This window comes from Coregonus lavaretus (genome assembly GCF_964263955.1).
Source record: "Coregonus lavaretus genome assembly, contig: HAP1_SCAFFOLD_200, whole genome shotgun sequence".
NCBI classification, from domain to species: Eukaryota; Metazoa; Chordata; class Actinopteri; order Salmoniformes; family Salmonidae; genus Coregonus; species Coregonus lavaretus.
In genome coordinates this window covers 548,194-569,377 of record NW_028166063.1, presented here as the reverse complement: position 1 = coordinate 569,377, position 21,184 = coordinate 548,194, and the positions used below count along the sequence as shown (strand labels likewise).

Sequence of the window (21,184 nt, the reverse complement as noted above, 5' to 3'; positions counted from 1 at the left end):
GTCCAGGGCACAGCTGGGGGCTGAGGGGGGTCTGTAGCAAGCGGCAACAGTGAGAGACTTATTTCTGGAAAGATGGATTTTTAGAAGTAGAAGCTCAAACTGTTTGGGCACAGACCTGGATAGTATGATAGAGCTCTGCAGGCTATCTCTACAGTTTCAGACACGGACATTTCAGAATTTTTGGTGGCCTTCCTAAGCCATGATTCAGACACTGCTAGAACATCAGGGTTGGCGGAGTGTGCTAATGCAGTGAATAACTCAAACTTAGGAAGGAGACTTCTGATATTAACATGCAAGAAACCAAGGCTTTTACGATTACAGAATTCAACAAATGATAGCACCTGGGGAGTAGGAGTGATACTGAGGGCTGCAGGGCCTGGGTTAGCCTCTTCATCACCAGAGGAACAGAGGAGGACTAGAATAAGGATACAGCTAAAGGCTTTAAGAACTGGTCTTCTAGTGCGTTGGGTACATAGAATAAAGGGGGCAGATTTCCGGGCTTTGTAGAAAAGATTCAGGGCATTATGTACAGACAAGGATATGGAAGGATATGAGTAAAGTGGAGGTAAACCTAAGCGTTGGGTAACAATGAAAGAGATAGCATCACTGGAGGCACCGATTGAGTCGGTCTCCGCGTGTATGGGGGGTGGGACAAAGGAGCTATCTAAGGCAGGTTTAGCTGGGCTGGGGGATATACAGTGAAATAGTACAATTAGAAATAACCGAAACAGCAATAAGCAAACCATATTGACATGGGAGAGAGGCATAAAGCAATCACAGGTGTAATTTGAGAGAGCTAAGACAACAGCTGGTAATGGCGACATATATTTTGGATTGGCGGAAACGATTTAGCAGCATACAAATATTTCTGCCCGAGACACGCTTTTAAATGAATATAGTGAAAACACTGCCATATATAGCAGTTTAATTCAATAAAAGGTGAATCATTTGCAGAATAAAAACACAGGACAATTACAAATTACAAAGAGTAGAATAATTTATTTGTCATTTAACCTTTCTTGTCCTGTTGTAACAGGAGAGAGTCCTAACTCCAGCTCTAGTGATGAGGCATCAGCAGAACCTGAACAACACCAGGAGAATCCTACAGCTAAGAAGCCTTGGCGCTGCCCAGAATGTGGAATAGAGATCGCTCACCCATCTAATATCAACAGACACCTGAGAACACACACAAATCCTGCTAAGGAGTCTTCCGTCTGTCCAGAATGTGGAAAAGACTTTGTTCACCCCTCCAAACTGAAGAGACACCTCCGAACACATACAGGAGAGAAGCCTTACCAGTGCTCTGTGTGCGGGAAGCGATTCACACTGAAGCCCCACCTGGAAAGACATCAGATGACCCACCCTGGAGAGAAGCAGCCAGACGCGACAAAGAAGCATCCGTGCTCCGATTGTGGAAAGGAGTGTTTCTCTGCATACGAACTGAAGATGCACATGAGAAAGCACACAGGGGAGAGACCTCACCAGTGCTCCTACTGCGAGATGAGCTTTGGCTGTAAGGGAACTCTATCGAGACACGTACGACGCCATACGGGAGCACCCACACCAAAACCTTACCAATGCTCACAGTGTGGGAAGAGATACGAGTCACCATCGAGGCTCAGGCAGCATCAGACTATGCACACTGGAGAGAAACCGTACGAGTGCTCTGATTGCGGGAGGGGTTTCGCTTGGACCGAAGGTCTTCGCAAACACAAATGCAGCCATGCCAGTAACCATAGCAACCAGCGTACACTGGAAAGTCCAGATTCGGCGTCATCAGGCAGTCAAACTATCAGGCTGAATATCAAGATCGAAGACGAGGAACAGGAGCTGCCAATTAATGTCAAAGAGGAGGAGGAGGAAATTGGTGTTTTCGTCAATGCTGATAGAGAGAAACCTTATCAGTGCACCACCTGTCAGAAGAGCTTCGTTCACCCTAGCTCTCTAGCAAGACACAAACAATCCCACACTAGTGCAACGAAGTACCGCTGCTCAGAATGTGGGAAGGAATTCAGCCAATCGTGGACTTTCAAGATACACATGCAACAGCACACCGGAGAGAAACCGCACCACTCTCAGTGTGACAAGAGTTTCTCAGCTTCGGCACGCCTCAGAAGACACCAGATAGTTCACACTAGGGTGAAACCTTACCCCTGCTCTCTCTGTAGGAAGAGATTCTCCTCGTCAGCAAACCGATCCAATCAAAGACATCATGTCCATGCCAGAAATGTAGCTGCTTCTTACCTGAACCAAACTCCTGGACAGGGATCACAACAGCAGGTGTCTGTAGCTGTAGAGGAATCTGGTCTCAGTCTGGGACTGGATGTAAAAGTAAAAGAAGAGGAGGAAGATCCTGCTTTTGGTGAGTTCAAAGGTTGCTTTTGTACTATTTTTATTTTTACAATCCATTTATTTCCTTTGGGTTATTCAAAGTAGGAAAAACATAGTTAATTAGTCTGGGTTTTGAGTTATTTGAGTTCATTCATACTATCGCTTTCCCACAGCAGAGAGACCTGACCACTGCTCGGACAGTGAAGGGAGTCCCTCTACATCAGGACTACCTGAACAACACCAGGAGAATCACACAGCTAAGAATATTCACTGCTGTTCAGTGTGTGGAAAAAACTGTCACAAGTTATCAAAACTACATATACATATGAGAACACACACAGGAGAAAAATCGCACTCCTGCTCTGTCTGTGGGAAGCATTTAGGTGAGAAAGGTAACCTGAAAAGACACCAGACAGTGCACACAGGAGAGAAGCTGTACAGTTGCTCTGTATGTGGCAATAGTTTTGCTTTCCAAATAAGCATGAGAGATCACGAGCGATTACACATAGGAGAGAAACCTTACTCCTGCTCCGTGTGTGGGAAGAGTTTCTCTTCATCGTCAATTCTCACCAAACACCAGAGAACACACACAGAAGAGAATCAAGTGTCTGTAGCTGTAGAGGAATGTGGTCTTACACCAGTACTGGTTATCAAAGTGAAAGAAGAGGAAGAGGATCCTGCTTTTGGTAAGTTAAAGGGACTTGAAAAAACGTTTTATCAATCTTTGTATTACTTACAGTTATTCAAAGGTAAAAAATATATAGTTACAATTCGACATTTTCACATAGTTTATCGTCCCATCTTTTCCCACAGCAGAGAGACCTGACCACTGCTCTGACAGTGAAGAAAGTCTCTCTACATCAGGAGAACCTGAACAAAACCAGGAGAATCACACAGCTAAGAGCGCTCACTGCTGTTCAGTGTGCGGACAAGACTGCAAAAAGTTATCAAAACTGCAAATACATATGAGGATACACACAGGAGAGAAGCCTTACCCCTGCTCTGTGTGTGGAAAAGATTGGCAAAGGTTATCAGACCTTCACAAACACATGAGAACACACACAGGAGAAAAACCATACTCCTGCTCTGTGTGTGGGAAGCAATTCAGTGAGAGCGGTAACCTTAACAAACACCAGAAAATACACACAGGAGAGAAATCTTACCCCTGCCCTGACTGTGGGAAGAGGTTTGCTCACACAGGAGCCATGAAAATACACCTGCTGAAGCACACAGTACTCCAGAAACGCAAGCAGATGCACACAGAAGAGAAACCTCACCCTTGCTCTATATGTGGAATGACTTTTTCTACATCGTGGAATCTCACTAAACACCAGAAAAGACACTCAGGAGAGAGGGGTCACGTCTGTGACATCTGTGGGAAAGGGTTCTCTGAATCCACACACCTGAGGGCCCATCAGAGGACGCACACTGGAGAGAAACCCTACCAGTGCTCTGACTGTGGGAGGGGCTTCTCCCAATCAGGAAGTTTGAGAAGACACCAGCAGATCCACTCTAGAGATGCCGGCCTGGTCCCTGGTGCTGGCCTGGTCCCTGCTGATGGTGATGCTCTTGATCCACCTACTGACTGTACCTCCAACGAGCATGTGTCAATGCATGGTCGGGGGATGTTACGTGAGCACCTCCGTCAGATACCTGGGATTAGTGCTGCCTTAGTGGAACTGCAGGTAAAAGAAGAAGAAGTTGGTGGTGGTCTGATCAATTCTGATGGAGAAGAAGTTGGATTGGATCCTACTCAACGTGGTAAGTGGAGGTCTCATTCTCTCCTTTTCTCCACTAAGGGTGCACTCCTCGTTCACTCCCCCTCATGGATTCAAATGGAATGGAGTGATGTAAGAAACTCCCTCTTACACTCACCCAGTATTTTGTATTCATTTTAAATCCATGAGGGGGAGTGAGCAGTTTTACAGTTTGGGTAAAATGGTGTGGAATCAGACTGCAGTCAAACAACAACACCATAGAAATAGAATTCATAGAAAGGGCTTGGAACCTCTAACCCTGGCAATTTGACAGATAAACTCATGGGTACTCTCGCAATGGCTGCCTGGTATTGTGATGCAATCGTTTCCATTTTGGAATGTTCTATCAACTGATGCTGGATTGCACTGCTAACATTCGCTCTCAGCCATTTTCGCTCGCATTGCTGGTCCCGGATATTAGAATTCGTCTGCATTTATGCAAAACATTTATGGGATATTAGAATCCTCTTGTCCTAACCTGGGTATCTTCAGTCCACCCATTTTGCCATCATTGACTTGAATGAAGAGGCCCGTTCTATGGATTCTATTTCTATGAACGATCCAACAGTAACTAGTTTGCTGCTTTGCTTATTCCCATAGGAAAGAGTTCAGACCAGGAGGAGAGTCCCTCTACATCAAGAGAACCTGAACAACACCAGGAGAGTCACACAGCTAAGAGCTCTCACTGCTGTTCAGTGTGCAGAAGAGATTGCCTAAAGTTATCAAAACTGCTAATACATATGAGAATACACACAGGAGAAAAGCCTTACCCTTGCTCTGTGTGTGGAAAGCAGTTCCGTGAAAAAAGACATCTTCAAGACCACCAGAAAGTGCACACTGGAGAGAAACCTTTCGTCTGCTCCAAATGTGACAAGAGGTTTGGTTTCGCCTCAGCCTTGAAAAGGCACCAGTGGTTACACACAGAAGAGAAACCTTACTCATGCTCTGTGTGTGGGAAGGGTTTTACCTTACAGTCACGCATGAAGGAACACTTCCTGACACACTCAGGAGAGAAACCCCACTCCTGCTCTGTCTGTGGGAAGAGTTTCAGCCGTCCAGATCAGTTAAAGGACCACTCTATGCAACACGCAGGGAAACCCCACTACTGTTCTGTGTGTGGGAAAAGCTTTGCCTTGTCTAAACAACTCCTGAAGCATGAGAAGACTCACACAGGAGAGAGACCTTACAGTTGCTCTGTGTGTGGGAAGAGTTTCAGCGAGAAGGCATATCTTGAAGACCACCAGTCAGTGCACACTGGAGAGAAACGACACCCCTGCCCTGATTGTGACAAGAGGTTTGGATGTGCTTTGTCCCTACGTAAACACAGACTGTTACACATAGAAGGGAAATCCCACTCCTGCTCTGTGTGTGGGAAGAGTTTTGCCAGATCAGCAGACCTTAAAGTCCACCACAAAGATCATACAGGAGAGAAACCTTACAGCTGCGCTAAATGCGGACAGAGCTTCATCAGTTCTCAAAAACTTCAGAGACACCAGAAAACTCATGTTGGTTTACCACCTGTAGAGTTTCAAATCCCTGTTACAATTGAAGGAGGGAGGGAGGGAGAAGATGAGGAGGAGGAAGTTGGTGGTCTGATTCATTCAGGTGGAGAAGAAGTTGGTTGGGATCTTCATCGTCTCAGTAAGTGGAAGCAGAACAGCCATGAATTACATTAATACAATATTGACATTGAATGAACATCGCTCTTTTATTTAAAGATCCAATGCAGCCGTTTTTAACTCAATATGAAATCATTTCTGGGTAACAATTAAGTACCTTACAGTGATCATTTTCAATTAAAATGGTCAAAAATAGCTTCTTAGATAACAGCAACTTCTCAAGCAAGACTTTTGCTAGGACTGTCTGGGAGTTGCCTGAGTTGGGAGGGGAAAACTGAAAACTAGCTGTTATTAGCAGAGAGGTTTGGAATTCTCTTTCTTATTGGTCTGTAAACTACTTTACCGCCTGGTGATGTCACCAGACAGGCCAAAACTCCATCCCACCAAAACAGGCTGAAATTTCAAAAATCAAACAGCTCCTACACTAAAAGGGTATTATCATACTTTTCACAATTTCACAGTATTATTCCAACCTCATAGTGTGGAAATACAGTGGGGAGAACAAGTATTTGATACACTGCCGATTTTGCAGGTTTTCCTACTTACAAAGCATGTAGAGGTCTGTAATTTTTATCCAACTGTGAGAGACGGAATCAAAAAAAAATTCTCCAGAAAATCACATTGTATGATTTTTAAGTAATTAATTTGCATTTTATTGCATGACATAAGTATTTGATAAATCAGAAAAGCAGAACTTAATATTTGGTACAGAAACCTTTGTTTGCAATTACAGAGATCATACGTTTCCTGTAGGTCTTGACCAGGTTTGCACACACTGCAGCAGGGATTTTGGCCCACTCCTCCATACAGACCTTCTCCAGATCCTTCAGGTTTCGGGGCTGTTGCTCGGCAATACAGACTTTCAGCTCCCTCCAAAGATTTTCTATTGGGTTCAGGTCTGGAGACTGGCTAGGCCACTCCAGGACCTTGAGATGCTTACGGAGCCACTCCTTAGTTGCCCTGGCTGTGTGTTTCGGGTCGTTGTCATGCTGGAAGACCCAGCCACGACCCATCTTCAATGTTCTTACTGAGGGAAGGAGGTTGTTGGCCAAGATCTCGCGATACATGGCCCCATCCATCCTCCCCTCAATACGGTGCAGTCGTCCTGTCCCCTTTGCAGAAAAGCATCCCCAAAGAATGATGTTTCCACCTCCATGCTTCACGGTTGGGATGGTGTTCTTGGGGTTGTACTCATCCTTCTTCTTCCTCCAAACACGGCGAGTGGAGTTTAAACCAAAAAGCTCAATTTTTGTCTCATCAGACCACACCATCATCCAGATGGTCATTGGCAAACTTCAGATGGGCCTGGACATGCGCTGGCTTGAGCAGGGGGACCTTGCGTGCGCTGCAGGATTTTAATCCATGACGGCGTAGTGTGTTACTAATGGTTTTCTTTGAGACTATGGTCCCAGCTCTCTTCAGGTCATTGACCAGGTCCTGCCGTGTAGTTCTGGGCTGATCCCTCACCTTCCTCATGATCATTGATGCCCCACGAGGTGAGATCTTGCATGGAGCCCCAGACCGAGGGTGATTGACCGTCATCTTGAACTTCTTCCATTTTCTATTAATTGCGCCAACAGTTGTTGCCTTCTCACCAAGCTGCTTGCTTATTGTCCTGTAGCCCATCCCAGCCTTGTGCATGTCTACAAATCTATCCCTGATGTCCTTACACAGCTCTCTGGTCTTGGCCATTGTGGAGAGGTTGGAGTCTGTTTGATTGAGTGTGTGGACAGGTGTCTTTTATACAGGTAACGAGTTCAAACAGGTGCAGTTAATACAGGTAATGAGTGGAGAACAGGAGGGCTTCTTAAAGAAAAACTAACAGGTCTGTGAGAGCCGGAATTCTTACTGGTTGGTAGGTGATCAAATACTTATGTCATGCAATAAAATGCAAATTAATTACTTAAAAATCATACAATGTGATTTTCTGGATTTTTGTTTTAGATTCCGTCTCTCACAGTTGAAGTGTACCTATGATCAAAATTACAGACCTCTACATGCTTTGTAAGTAGGAAAACCTGCAAAACCGGCAGTGTATCAAATACTTGTTCTCCCCACTGTATGTATAAAAGACAGGAAAATCACGTTTTTGACTGCAATGGACCTTTAACCTATGTTTTCTCATTCACACAGACAGGAGTTCTGACAAGGATGGGAGAGCCTCTACATCAAGAGTACCTAACGAAACCAAGGGGAATCTCAAAGCTCAGAGATACAGTTGCTCTGTGTGTGGGAAAGACTGGAAGCGGTTATTTGATCTGAAAAGACACATGACAACACACACGGGAGAGAAACCGTACAGCTGTTCTGTGTGTGGGAAGAGTTTTAGACGAGCAGACCTCTTGAAACAACACTTCCGGACACACAAAGGAGACGCAGGGGAGAAACCTTACCCCTGTCATGTCTGTGGGAAGGGTTTCACAAGATCATCAGACCTTAAAATACACAATAAACGCCACAGCTCACTTCCTGAGGAGGACCTAGCTGCAGAGGTAAAGAGTGAGGAGGACTTCACTAGTATCAGTGATGAAGAGGAGGAGGAGGAAACCTCTGCTGTGGAAGGGGGAAACAAGGACTAGCCTTACATATCAAGATGTAAAAGCTACTGTACAGCAGGGTTTGGATCCATTCAGGAAGTTCAATTGAGGACAGCTTAATGAATGAACAACAGAGACAGAATGAAAATATGAAAGTTTATTAAAATAGTTAAGAGTTCAGGTGGGCCCTGTATGTATGTATGTATGTATATACACTGCTATAAAAAATAAAGGGAACACTTAAACAACACAATGTAGCTCCAAGTCAATCACACTTCTGTGAAATCAAACTGTCCATTGTCAACACTGATTGACAATACATTTCACATGCTGTTGTGCAAATGGAATAGACAACAGGTGGAAATTATAGGCAATTAGCAAGACACCCCCAATAAAGGACTGGTTTTGCAGGTGGTGACCACAGACCACTTCTCAGTTCCTATGCTTCCTGGCTGATGTTTTGGTCACTTTTGAATGCTGGCGGTGCTTCATGGGTCAGTCATGGTGTGGGGTGGCATTTCTTTGGGGGGCCGCACAGCCCTCCATGTGCTCGCCAGAGGTAGCCTGACTGCCATTAGGTACCGAGATGAGATCCTCAGACCCCTTGTGAGACCATATGCTGGTGCGGTTGGCCCTGGGTTCCTCCTAATGCAAGACAATGCTAGACCTCATGTGGCTGTAGTGTGTCAGCAGTTCCTGCAAGAGGAAGGCATTGATGCTATGGACTGGCCCGCCCGTTCCCCAGACCTGAATCCAATTGAGCACATCTGGGACATCATGTCTCGCTCCATCCACCAACGCCACGTTGCACCACAGACTGTCCAGGAGTTGGCGGATGCTTTAGTCCAGGTCTGGGAGGAGATCCCTCAGGAGACCATCCGCCACCTCATCAGGAGCATGCCCAGGCGTTGCAGGGAGGTCATACAGGCACGTGGAGGCCACACACACTACTGAGCCTCATTTTGACTTGTTTTAAGGACATTACATCAAAGTTGGTTCAGCCTTTAGTGTGGTTTTCCACTTTAATTTTGAGTGTGACTCCAAATCCAGACCTACATGGGTTGATAAATTTGATTTCCATTGATAATTTTTGTGTGATTTTGTTGTCAGCACATTCAACTATGTAAAGAAAAAAGTATTTAATGAGATTATTTCATTCATTCAGATCTAGGATGTGTTATTTTAGTGTTCCCTTTATTTTTTTGAGCAGTGTATATATATATAGTGAGGGAAAAAAGTATTTGATCCCCTGCTGATTTTGTACGTTTGCCCACTGACAAAGAAATGATCAGTCTATAATTGTAATGGTAGGTTTATTTGAACAGTGAGAGACAGAACAACAACAAAATAATCCAGAAAAAAACGCATGTCAAAAATGTTATAAATGTATTTGCATTTCAGCAAACTAAGGTCCTCAACAACAATGACAAAATGCCTCCTGTAGCCCAGTTGGTAGAGCATGGCGCTTGCAACGCCAGGTTGTGGGTTCGATTCCCACGGGGGGCCAGTATGAAAAATTCTATGCACTCACTAACTGTAAGTCGCTCTGATAAGAGCGTCTGCTAAATGGTTAAAATGTCAAATGTAAAAATCATGGGAAGGGCTTAACAAGAAAAATGTCCAAAATGACTAATTTGAGGCAGAAAGGAGTTGTAGCAATCAACAAAAAAAGCAGAGATGTATTTATTTTAGCTCACTTTAATCCATTGTACAGGATGAGAACAGTTTGATGTCAAGCTGACCTCTTCCTCAGAGTGACCTGAACATTGCACTTAACTCCTATGTATAGCCTAGTGGCCCATTGAGACACAACAATGTAAGAAAATAATAATAATATGTTTCAAGGTAAATGGCAAATTATAACACAACAATAATACTAATAAAAATGTAAGTAATGTATCTCATTAATCAATAGGCCATTTCAAAATATACATAGGTTATATTTGGGTGCCTGTGAAACTGGAGACACAGAGACCCCCCCCAAAAAAAATCAAGCTTAGATTTTTTGGGATCTCTGTGTCTCTGGTTTCACAGACACCCAAAATATCACCTATGTATATTTTGACCTGTCCTAACGATTAACCAGACATTATTGATCTTATTAGCATTATTTTGTGCTGTAATTTGCCATTTACAGTTGAAGTCGGAAGTTTACATACACCTTAGCCCAAATACATTTAAACTCAGTTTTTCACAATTCCTGACATTTAATCCTAGTAAAAATTCCCTGTCTTTTTAAACATTCACCATATCTCTTAAACATTACTGGCCTCAAACCATATCTCTTAAACATTACTGGCCTCAAACCATATCTCTTAAACATTACTGGCCTCAAACCATATCTCTTAAACATTACTGGCCTCAAACCATATCTCTTAAACATTACTGGCCTCAAACCATATCTCTTAAACATTACTGGCCTCAAACCATATATCTTAAACATTACTGGCCTCAAACCATATCTCTTAAACATTACTGGCCTCAAACCATATCTCTTAAACATTACTGGCCTCAAACCATATCTCTTAAACATTACTGGCCTCAAACCATATCTCTTAAACATTACTGGCCTCAAACCATATCTCTTAAACATTACTGGCCTCAAACCATATCTCTTAAACATTACTGGCCTCAAACCATATCTCTTAAACATTACTGGCCTCAAACCATATCTCTTAAACATTACTGGCCTCAAACCATATCTCTTAAACATTACTGGCCTCAAACCATATCTCTTAAACATTACTGGCCTCAACCCATATCCTATATCCTTCTTTTACTCATTTATCTGAACATGCCCTATTTTTGAATCATAGCACCATGTCATAGTCCTATTGATATTCCCCCTACATCCCTTAAATAACTAAATACCACTCATCGTCCCCCTTTAAAATATTCAATTTCAAACGTCCGTTACAGCTAAGCCTTACCACAGATAAGCAGAATTGGACATAATCAAAAAAAAGAGAAAGTCTGCCTACCTGTTAGTTTGGCTGTAAACTGCATCCTGTTCGTTTAGACGCCAATCTGTTATGATGAGTTTCTAGGGTATCAAGTGATTACGAATGTAAGGATGTACTTAGACACTTTTGATGGGGAGTTCATATAAGATATTTAATATGGTACCATGGTTAGTTATAACAGACATAGCCCTGCCTCTTCCAACTTCCTAACTCCAGAACAAAGATCCACTCTCTCTATATATACACTCTGTTACAAGTCTTTCCACGAACATCTGGTAAACCTTCATGGGCACTCCCATTCTTTGATGTTATTACTCTTTACCCCCAAGTCATATATCCTGTCCATCAATCATTTCTAAGATCAACATCAGTAATCTCCTTTGACATAACGGAATGTAGACTCTGTGGCAGCAAACCACTTATCTACTAACTCTCCCCTGGTCCACACAATACTATGACATGACATCATTACAAACTGTATATAACAACGTAACATGGGGTTTGATTTGCTTGCTTATCGATTAGCATTCCCACCACAGTGGCTATTTTTTGGTAGCTAGCTAGTTAAACATGACAAACTGGCAAACATGAAAAAGATGATCATCATGTCATGCATGGCTTAGCACATCAGCAATCAACATTAACAGCAGAATGCAACTGTCTCGTTGCGGGATGAAGCAAGCTATAACCGTACCTGTATGCAACTGTCTAGCTAGCAAGATATATAGCTAACAATAGCTAGCAATGAAAACGACTTTTTGATGCAGTTGAGACAATAACGTATGTACGTGTAACTATCTTGGCATTTTAAATGTAGACTCTTACCGGTGTATGGATTATGATGATTCAGGGCAGACTGAAACACTTTCAAAATAGTCCTTCCCACTCGGCTTCAACCAGTCCAGACTGCTTTAGCCACAAAAGACAGAGCTGTGTCGATACCAGCAGCTGTATTTAGGACAACATCAGTGGCGACGCGTCATTCAGGGTTAGGGTTTGCTTATTTTGCCTGTTATTCCGGCATTAATACGTGTCACATATCAGTTTGCAAACAATGTAAAAAAATAAAAATAAAAATAGAAGTGAGTTAATAAAGCTGCATACAAACATGGTCTCTTTTTTGCTTTCTTGAGTAAGGCAGCTCCAAAATGCAGGTGTTTCAGCCTAGCTCAGTGCTTTCTGTGGTGGTGGTGGGGCAGCCAGCGGAAATACGGAGCGTAGGGATTGGTAATGTTCTCTAGTTGCGCCGTGATTGGCTCAGTGTTCTGTCACTCATGGGGACACTACGTCGCAGCAAAAACTACAGGGAGAGCTCGAAAATTCAAGCCCCTTGGGTTACATTAGAAGTGCCCATCCAAGAAGGCTCAAGGTCATTGGCCACAGATATAATCACATCAAATCACGTTATATCTACAGTAGCTTTGATTGGACTGATCAGGTCAACATCATACTTTCAAAATCTTAGCTAGCAAGCATCATCATGAATCAAGTCAACAATCTACTGGCAAATCCTTTTCAATCCTTGTCACATGAAGAGAAATTAGAGATAATATGTATCGGTGCTAATCAGCCATTGGACATAAACATTACACAACAAGTCGGAAATTGCAAATTCAACAATGAGTGGTTTGGAAGGAAGCAGTGGCTAACTGCAAGCATCTGAAAGCAATCACCATTTTGCTTCCCCTGCCTGCTATTTGGTGGAGAGGGTGTGTGGTCCAAGTCTGGGTTTAAGGATTTAAAACATCTGTCTGAAAGGGTCTCAAAACATGAGAATTGTGCATCACATATAGACAACGCTGTTAAACTGGGATTACTGGGGGAATCAAACGTTGTGGCTCAGCTAGACATCAACCTTCACAACCAGCAAACAGTGGAGAATAGGTATGTGCTTGCCAGAATTATAGCATGCATTAAATTGTGTGGCAATTGTGAGACAGCACTGCGGGGCCATGACCAGTCGGCCGACTCCTTGAACCTAGGCGTTTTCAGGTGTATTTTTGAGGCCATGCGTGAAGGAGATTACAGGCTACAAAGGAATTATGACGACCGACCAATTTCTAAGGGTACATCAAGCACGATCCAAAACGAACTTTTGGATTGTATGTATGAAGTGTACAGAGAAGCTATAGCTAAGGAGGTGTCTGAGACTCCTTTTGCAGAGGAGACCACTGACGTCTCCTGTAAATCACAGATGGTAATAGTGCTGCGCTACATGTCACCAGACAACAGTGTGTGTGAGAGGTTTTTGTAGAGGTGAAGGACAACACTGGTGTTGGCCTCTCCAACACCATCAAACAAGTCCTAGCGCCACTGAATGTCAAGGAGAAGCTGGTTGCACAAACCTACGACAGGGCAGTGGGGATGAGTGGTAATGTACGTGGTGTCCAAACGCTACTGAAGGATTCCTTTCCGACCGCAGAACTCCAGTGTGCTACCAAGCTATGGCCTGTGGGCAACCAGGAGAAGTTGAAAAGGGAGCTGTTCACTGTCTACCGGCATCCTGAGCTGCACACTGGGAAAGACAGCACTTTCTCTATTGAAATCACTCCACGAGAACAATCTGCAGGAGGCCTTGTCTGAGACGTCTCTCTTCTCAAAATCATCATCACCACTCCGATGACAACCGCCGGGTCAGAGAGAAACCGTTCCACCCTTGAAAAGGATATAAACCTTCATATGCAACTCCATGGGCCAGAAAATGTTAAATGCATTGGCCATGCTGTCAATCCAGCACGACTTCATCCAGAGAATGCCAGACTTTGATAACAAAGAAATTTAGAAGTTTTCCCACAAGAAGGACCGCCGTGCAAACTTCCTGTTCAAGTGAGCACAGCACAACAATTGTGAGTCCATAAATATGTCTAGTGTGCTGCTGCATAAGTGATGTAATATGCCAGGGAGATGTGTATACCGTAGCTAAGAAAGTAACACTAAGTTTATGTTGTGTAGTAAGCAGTTAGTAGCCCATGTGCCTCACCCTAAGAATGTGGTCCCTTTCCCCCATTAGAACTTAGCCTACTGTTCTGACTTGGTGGTGCACATTTAGCCTATAGCCTGTTTTAGAGAAATCTCATCTTCGAATATTGTAACAGCTTTCATCGTCTGCTTACGTGCCCCTGTTAATTTAGCCTACTGTTCGGAGTTGGTGTACAGGGAGAATACTGTAAGAACGGCCCATGTTCTGAATTATGTCGCTGTCCATTTCCAAAGTGCTGAACGAATAGGCATATAGCCTACTGTTCTGACTTGGTAGTGAACGTGTAACCTATAGCCTGTTTTAGAGAAATGTCATCATCGAATATTGTAAGAGCTTTCATTGTCTGCTTATATGCCCCCTTTATTTATCCTATGGTTCTGACTTGGTGTACAGGGATAACACTGTAAGAATGGCCCATGTTCTGAATTATGTAAATAATGTTTTTTTGAAAGTGCTGAACAAATAGGCCACATCCGTTTCATATCTTAATCGAAATTAAGGCTTGCCTCTTAACATTTACATTTTAGTCATTTAGCAGACGCTCTTATCCAGAGCAACTTACAGTTAGTGAGTGCATACATTTTTCATACTGGCCCCCCATGGGAATCGAACCCACAACCCTGGCGTTGCAAGCGCCATGCTCTACCGACTGAGCTACAGGAGGCCCTCTTAACAGCTTATCGTCACATATGCCATAGTTTGTACATCTGCATTGTTAAATTGCTTACATAGGTCTATCTCATTAGTAGCTTATTAATACTTTTAGGCAATGTTAGAATGATGCTGTGGTGTCCAAAACAAACCTTTGCTGATAATGCCGTGATGATAAGAAGTCCGCCGACACTGTACTTTGTTTATAAAGGTTTATTATAACAAAGAGTTTCAGCGTCAGATTTACAGATACCTGCAGATATCTGAAGAACAGCAGGAGCCAATTCTGTAATTCGCTATTCCTCCTTTCCCCCTGTTCAAGACATGGTATTTATATCATATATGACATAGTATGGCGTGATTTTAATATCCAATCCCTGGCCTTTTCACATATCTTCCCATATCCTTTTTTCCAGGAACTTTAGTAATGCTTTCCAGATGTTTCAGCAAAGTAGAGTAAAGTTAATCTGTTACACCATTTGCAATGTCAGCACAATCACAGAGCCAAGTTTCCTCTAACACACTTTTTGCAAAGGTCAGTACAATCACAGACTCTAAGACACTACAATGCATATAAGTATTTTTCTTACTTTGTGTGTTATAATTAGTTCTGGTGCTTTAGAAGAGGGTGGTGAGTTACAGACCCAACAACATTATATTATAGTATCCAGTATATTGTCGCTGTCCATTTCGAAATTGCTGAACGAATAGGCCTACCTCATCGCAGCTCGTTTGCTTGCACTTGCTTATACTTAAGAGCTAAGTGGTAATTATATAAGAACAAACATTGTGAATTTACTGAAAATAAATGTAATAATGTTTGTTGTGTGGTTCAAAAGTCAAAACTCATGTCGACATTCACTATTATTGAAGGAGAATGCGTTTCTTAACCAGTTACACAAATCCACAAGGAGTCAGTAGAAACCATATTTATTTAAGCAAGTCCGCCATAAACTCCACTCTCGGGACAGCTTTATGTAGACCCTAAACGTTTGTGGGCACCGTTTGTCACCGTTATAGTGCATTTTATGTATTGTTTAGAGTTGTGTGGTGGCTTCGCTGGCATGCATCTAAAAATAAATGTTGTTTGCCCCACCAAGATTGACATGTTAAAATCACTAAACTTTGCATGTAGTCCATGATGAAAATATGAGTAAAACCAATGGATCTTTCAAATATCTGCGGTAGCAGAGAGGAGTATGTGCTATTTGACAGAGAAGCCTTCCACCCTATAAAGAGAGGAAGGAGTATGTGCCATTTGACAGAGAAGCCTTCCACTTGACTAGCATAATGGACTCTTTCTCGTGAATGTCCCAGCCCCCTTATTATCTCAACCAATCATTGCTTCTTCTTCGATGAGGTTTAACGGCGGTTGGCATCCAATAAATGTTGCATTACCGTCCCCTACTAGACTGGAGTATAACCCTTATACTTTGCTTGAAAAAATAAACAAAATACACAAATACCCTACCATCTAACACTCACTAAAGAAAATAAAAAATAAAACACCACCCTACTCTATTTGTATCTATTTAACAAGTCTGGCACACCCAATTACCTCTCTGCAGCTGCCACCACAACCTCAATCTTCTGCGACTTACGTTCCATCCCTGCAGTACAGTTGATAACCATTGCTATAAATGCTAAAAGTCCAATCTTACTGAAACATATATCACTTGTTGGCTTATCCATCTGTACTGGTACAGATCTACTACTCACACCACTCCTCTCAGGATCCCTCACTCTTGACCCATCTTCTTCTACTTTCTTCACTGCCTCAGCATACAACACCTTCTGCACTACTCTAACCCTGGAAACCTCAACCTGCCTCTCTCCCACCGGACATTTCTGATCCCCAGCCCCATGGGCACCCCTACAATTAACACATACCACTACTTTCCCCAATGCTACACATTATATACAGTGAGGGAAAAAAGTATTTGATCCCCTGCTGATTTTGTAAGTTTGTTTTGACAAAGAAATTATCAGTCTATAATTTTAATGGTAGGTGTATTTGAACAGTGAGAGACAGAATAACAACAAATAAATCCAGAAAAACGCATTTAAAAAATGTTATAAATTGATTTGCATTTTAATGAGGGAAATAAGTATTTGACCCCCTCTCAATTAGAAAGATTTCTGGCTCCCAGGTAACGAGCTGAGATTAGGAGCACACTCTTAAAGGGAGTGCTCCTAATCTCAGTTTGTTACCTGTATAAAAGACACCTGTCCACAGAAGCAATCAATCAATCAGATTCCAAACTCTCCACCATGGCCAAGACCAAAGAGCTCTCCAAGGATGTCAGGGACAAGATTGTAGACCTACAAAAGGCTGGAATGGGCTACAAGACCATCGCCAAGCAGCTTGGTGAGAAGGTGACAACAGTTGGTGCAATTATTCGCAAATGGAAGAAACACAAAATAACTGTCAATCTCCCTCAGCCTGGGGCTCCATTCAAGATCTCACCTCGTGGAGTTGCAATGATCATGAGAACGGAGAGGAATCAGCCCAGAACTACACGGGAGGATCTTGTTAATGATCTCAAGGCAGCTGAGACCATAGTCACCAAGAAAACAATTGGTAACACACTACGCCGTGAAGGACTGAAATCCTGCAGCGCCCGCAAGGTCCCCCTGCTCAAGAAAGCACATATACAGGCCCGTCTGAAGTTTGCAAATGAACATCTGAATGATTCAGAGGAGAACTGGGTGAAAGTGTTGTGGTCAGATGAGACCAAAATCGAGCTCTTTGGCATCAACTCAACTCGCCGTGTTTGGAGGAGGACGAATGCTGCCTATGACCCCAAGAACACCATCCCCACCGTCAAACATGGAGGTGGAAACATTATGCTTTGGTGGTGTTTTTCTGCTAAGGGGACAGGACAACTTCACCGCATCAAAGGGACGATGGACGGGGCCATGTACCGTCAAATCATGGGTGAGAACCTCCTTCCCTCAGCCAGGGCATTTAAAATGGGTCGTGGATGGGTATTCCAGCATGACAATGACCCAAAACACACAGCCAAGGCAACAAAGGAGTGGCTCAAGAAGAAGCACATTAAGGTCCTGGAGTGGCCTAGCCAGTCTCCAGACCTTAATCCCATAGAAAATCTGTGGAGGGAGCTGAAGGTTCGAGTTGCCAAACGTCAGCCTCGAAACCTTAATGACTTGGAGAAGATCTGCAAAGAGGAGTGGGACAAAATCCCTCCTGAGATGTGTGCAAACCTGGTGGCCAACTACAAGGAACATCTGACCTCTGTGATTGCCAACAAGGGTTTTGCCACCAAGTACTAAGTCATGTTTTGCAGAGGGGTCAAATACTTATTTCCCTCATTAAAATGCAAATCCAATTTATAACATTTTTGACATGCATTTTTCTGGATTTTTTTGTTGTTATTCTGTCTCTCACTGTTCAAATAAATCTACCATTAAAATTATAGACTGATCATGTCTTTGTCAGTGGGCAAACGTACAAAATCAGCAGGGGATCAAATACTTTTTTCCCTCACTGTATATCCTAACATCACTTTGTTGGGCAAAGACTCAACATCAAAACTCAAAAGAACAGACAACGACTCTTCTGTTTCACCACTCACACCACCCTGTCTGCGTCGCACCAAACGACGAGCATCACAAACACCGGGAATCTTCTCCTTCAGTTGGTCAGCTTTCACATTTACCGCTACCCCAGTAAACACTCCTTTCAATGGCGCCCTTTTCTTGAGAGCAAAACAATTCATATCTCTTGTCCCCATTCGTTTAGCACGGAGTGCCTGCTCCCTCTAACCAGCAGAAACACAAACAATTATCACAAGACCACTTCTGGTTACCTTCACTGATTCCACAGCACCCAACTCTGTTTTCACCCACCCTGAAACCACTAATGGATCAGCCAAAAGGCAAGGGTCCACTTTTTCCAAAAACGTATCTCCTACTGTCACAGACTCATCTTTATCCTGACCCTCGGTGCAAGCCTCGGGCTCTAAGAATTTCACCACACCTACCACCTCCGATACTTCACCCTCATTCACTTCCATTTCTCCTCCTGTCTTCAGTTCACTCTGCTAACACTTTCTACCACTCTTCTTTAACAAACCATCTCCCTTTTTTCCGCCATTTCTAAACCGATTCAATCTCACCCTCTTCCTCCCTCTCTCTCTCAGACCTCCTCTGCCTCTCTTTTTCCCTTCCATTCCTCCTCCGTATTCCAAGTATACGTTTCCTTATGATAATACTGCACTCCTCCTGACATACATCATGTTCTTGCCTTCTCAAGGGACGCCATTTAACCGGCTGTCACAATCTGCGTCATACGCCCAGCTTTCTGTAACGGGTCACATTAATGTGCTCCTGAACTGGTCGTGAAGGTAGGAAGCAAGAGTAATAATGTGTTGGAGTGAAAAGTGGTGATGGGAAGAAGATTAAAAGTCGTGTCCCAGGTGCTTATGCTAGATTGAGGGGAGTCATCACTGGGGTCCCAATATCTATGTCCATAGATGATATTAAAGATAATGTGAAGGGAGGAAGAGTGATTGAGGCCAAAATGTTGATCAGTAGGAAAGAGGCTCAAATAAGTTAAAGCTTATCAGTGCTGCTGAGGTTTGAGAAGGTTTTGCCTGGAAAAGTACAGATAGGATTCCTTAGTTTCAATGTCAGAGAATTTGTCCCATCCCCCATTGTGGTGTTTTAAATGCCAAAGAAAGGGACATGTAGCTGTTCAATGTAAAGGAAGGAAAAGATGTGCCAAGTGTGGAGGGGAACATGATTACGTTGAGGGGAACATGATTACCATGCACTTAAAGGTTTGTTTGCTGACCGCCATGATACCATAGAAGGAGATGAACTGGTGTGGTGGTGGCGGCGGTAATGTAGCATTAGTCGGCAGCAGAATCTAGTACGGACCGGAAGTTAGACCGGAAGCAGGAAGACACTAATGTAGCTAGCTGGTATCTAACCATGCATATATGATTTATTGTACAGGTAAATATTGTCAATACTAGCACAGGTTTCTAACTGAGTTGTCGAATAGCTTTGTATGGAAAGTAATCCGCTAGCTAATGTGGCCTCGTGGTGATTCTGGGATTTGAGAAGAATCTGCTTTAGTTTAATTCGGTGACCCAAATCATTCATAGGAAACTATTTCTGAAGAATTCACGCTGGATGAGGTGAGAATGACTGTAGCTAATGCTAAACCAGTCGGGATGGCTATGCCTAAAGTATTAGCTAGTTAGCTAATTCAGTTATCTATTTATTAAAGCGGCAAACAGAAGTTGATCAATCACAAAAGCGTTGTGCCTCCCCTCATAAAAGCTGATAAAAAGCTGAGGGGCGGGCTGAAGAAATGTAACCACTCTCAAATTCATAGACAGAGCTATTGATGCAAGGACTGACCATCCATGATATCAAAGTGATAGTTTTAACCATGTTTTGAGGCTATATAGTGTTTGTTTACATTTACTTTGTTTACAAACATCAGAGTAAAACAAGTTCATATTTTTTGTTTCTAATGGGGCACCACAGTTGAACTAAGCTCTAATCTAATCTCCATAGACAAACATTGGTAGTAGAATGGCCCGTACTGAAGAGCTCAACTGCCCCGGTCAACTGTAAGTGCTGTTATTGTGTAGTGGCAACGTCTAGGAGCAACAACAGCTCAGCCGCGAAGTGGTAGGCCACACAAGCTCACAGAAAGGGACTGCCGAGTGCTGTAGTGCGTAGAAATCGTCTGTCCTCAATTGCAACACTCATTACCGAGTTCCAAACTACCTCTGAAAGTAACATCAGCACAACTGTTTGTTGGGAGCTTCATGAAATGGGTTTCCATGGCCGAGCAGCTGCACACAAGCCTAAGATCACCATGCACAATGCCAAGTGTTGGTTGGAGTGGTGTAAAGCTTGCCGCCATTGGAGCAGTGGAAATGCATTTTCTGGAGTGATGAATCACCCCACACCATCTGGCAGTCCGACAGACGAATCTGGGTTTGGCGGATGCGAGGAGAACACTACCTGCCCAAATATATAGTGCCAACTGGAAAGTTTGGTGGTGGAGGAATAATGGTTCGGGCCCCATAGTTCCAGTGAAGGGAAATCTTAGTGCTACAGCTTACAATGACATTCTAGACGATTCTGTGCTTCCAACTTTTGGCAACAGTTTGGGGAAGGCCGTTTCCTGTTTCAGCATGACATTGCCCCCATGCACAAAGTGAGGCCATATTAATGCCCATGATTTTGGAATGAGATGTTTGACGAGCAGGTGTCCACATACATAGTGTATGAGAAATCCAATAAAATTATCAAAAGACACCAAACCAACCCCGCCAATCTCACCCTAACAACCAGTGTACAG

The 21,184-nt window shown here is 43.2% G+C and overlaps 1 protein-coding gene across 1 annotated transcript; it reads left to right on the top strand.

Annotated features, from left to right (window-relative positions):
- Nucleotides 1-4,694: 4,694 nt before the first annotated feature.
- LOC311115135 (uncharacterized protein) lies at nucleotides 4,695-8,493 on the top strand. The gene is made up of 2 exons (XM_084190342.1): nucleotides 4,695-5,729; nucleotides 7,841-8,493. The coding sequence occupies exons 1-2, from the start codon at nucleotides 4,829-4,831 to the stop codon at nucleotides 8,284-8,286; spliced, it is 1,347 nt and encodes a 448-aa protein (XP_084046468.1). The 5' UTR covers nucleotides 4,695-4,828; the 3' UTR covers nucleotides 8,287-8,493.
- The last annotated feature ends 12,691 nt before the right edge of the window (nucleotides 8,494-21,184 follow it).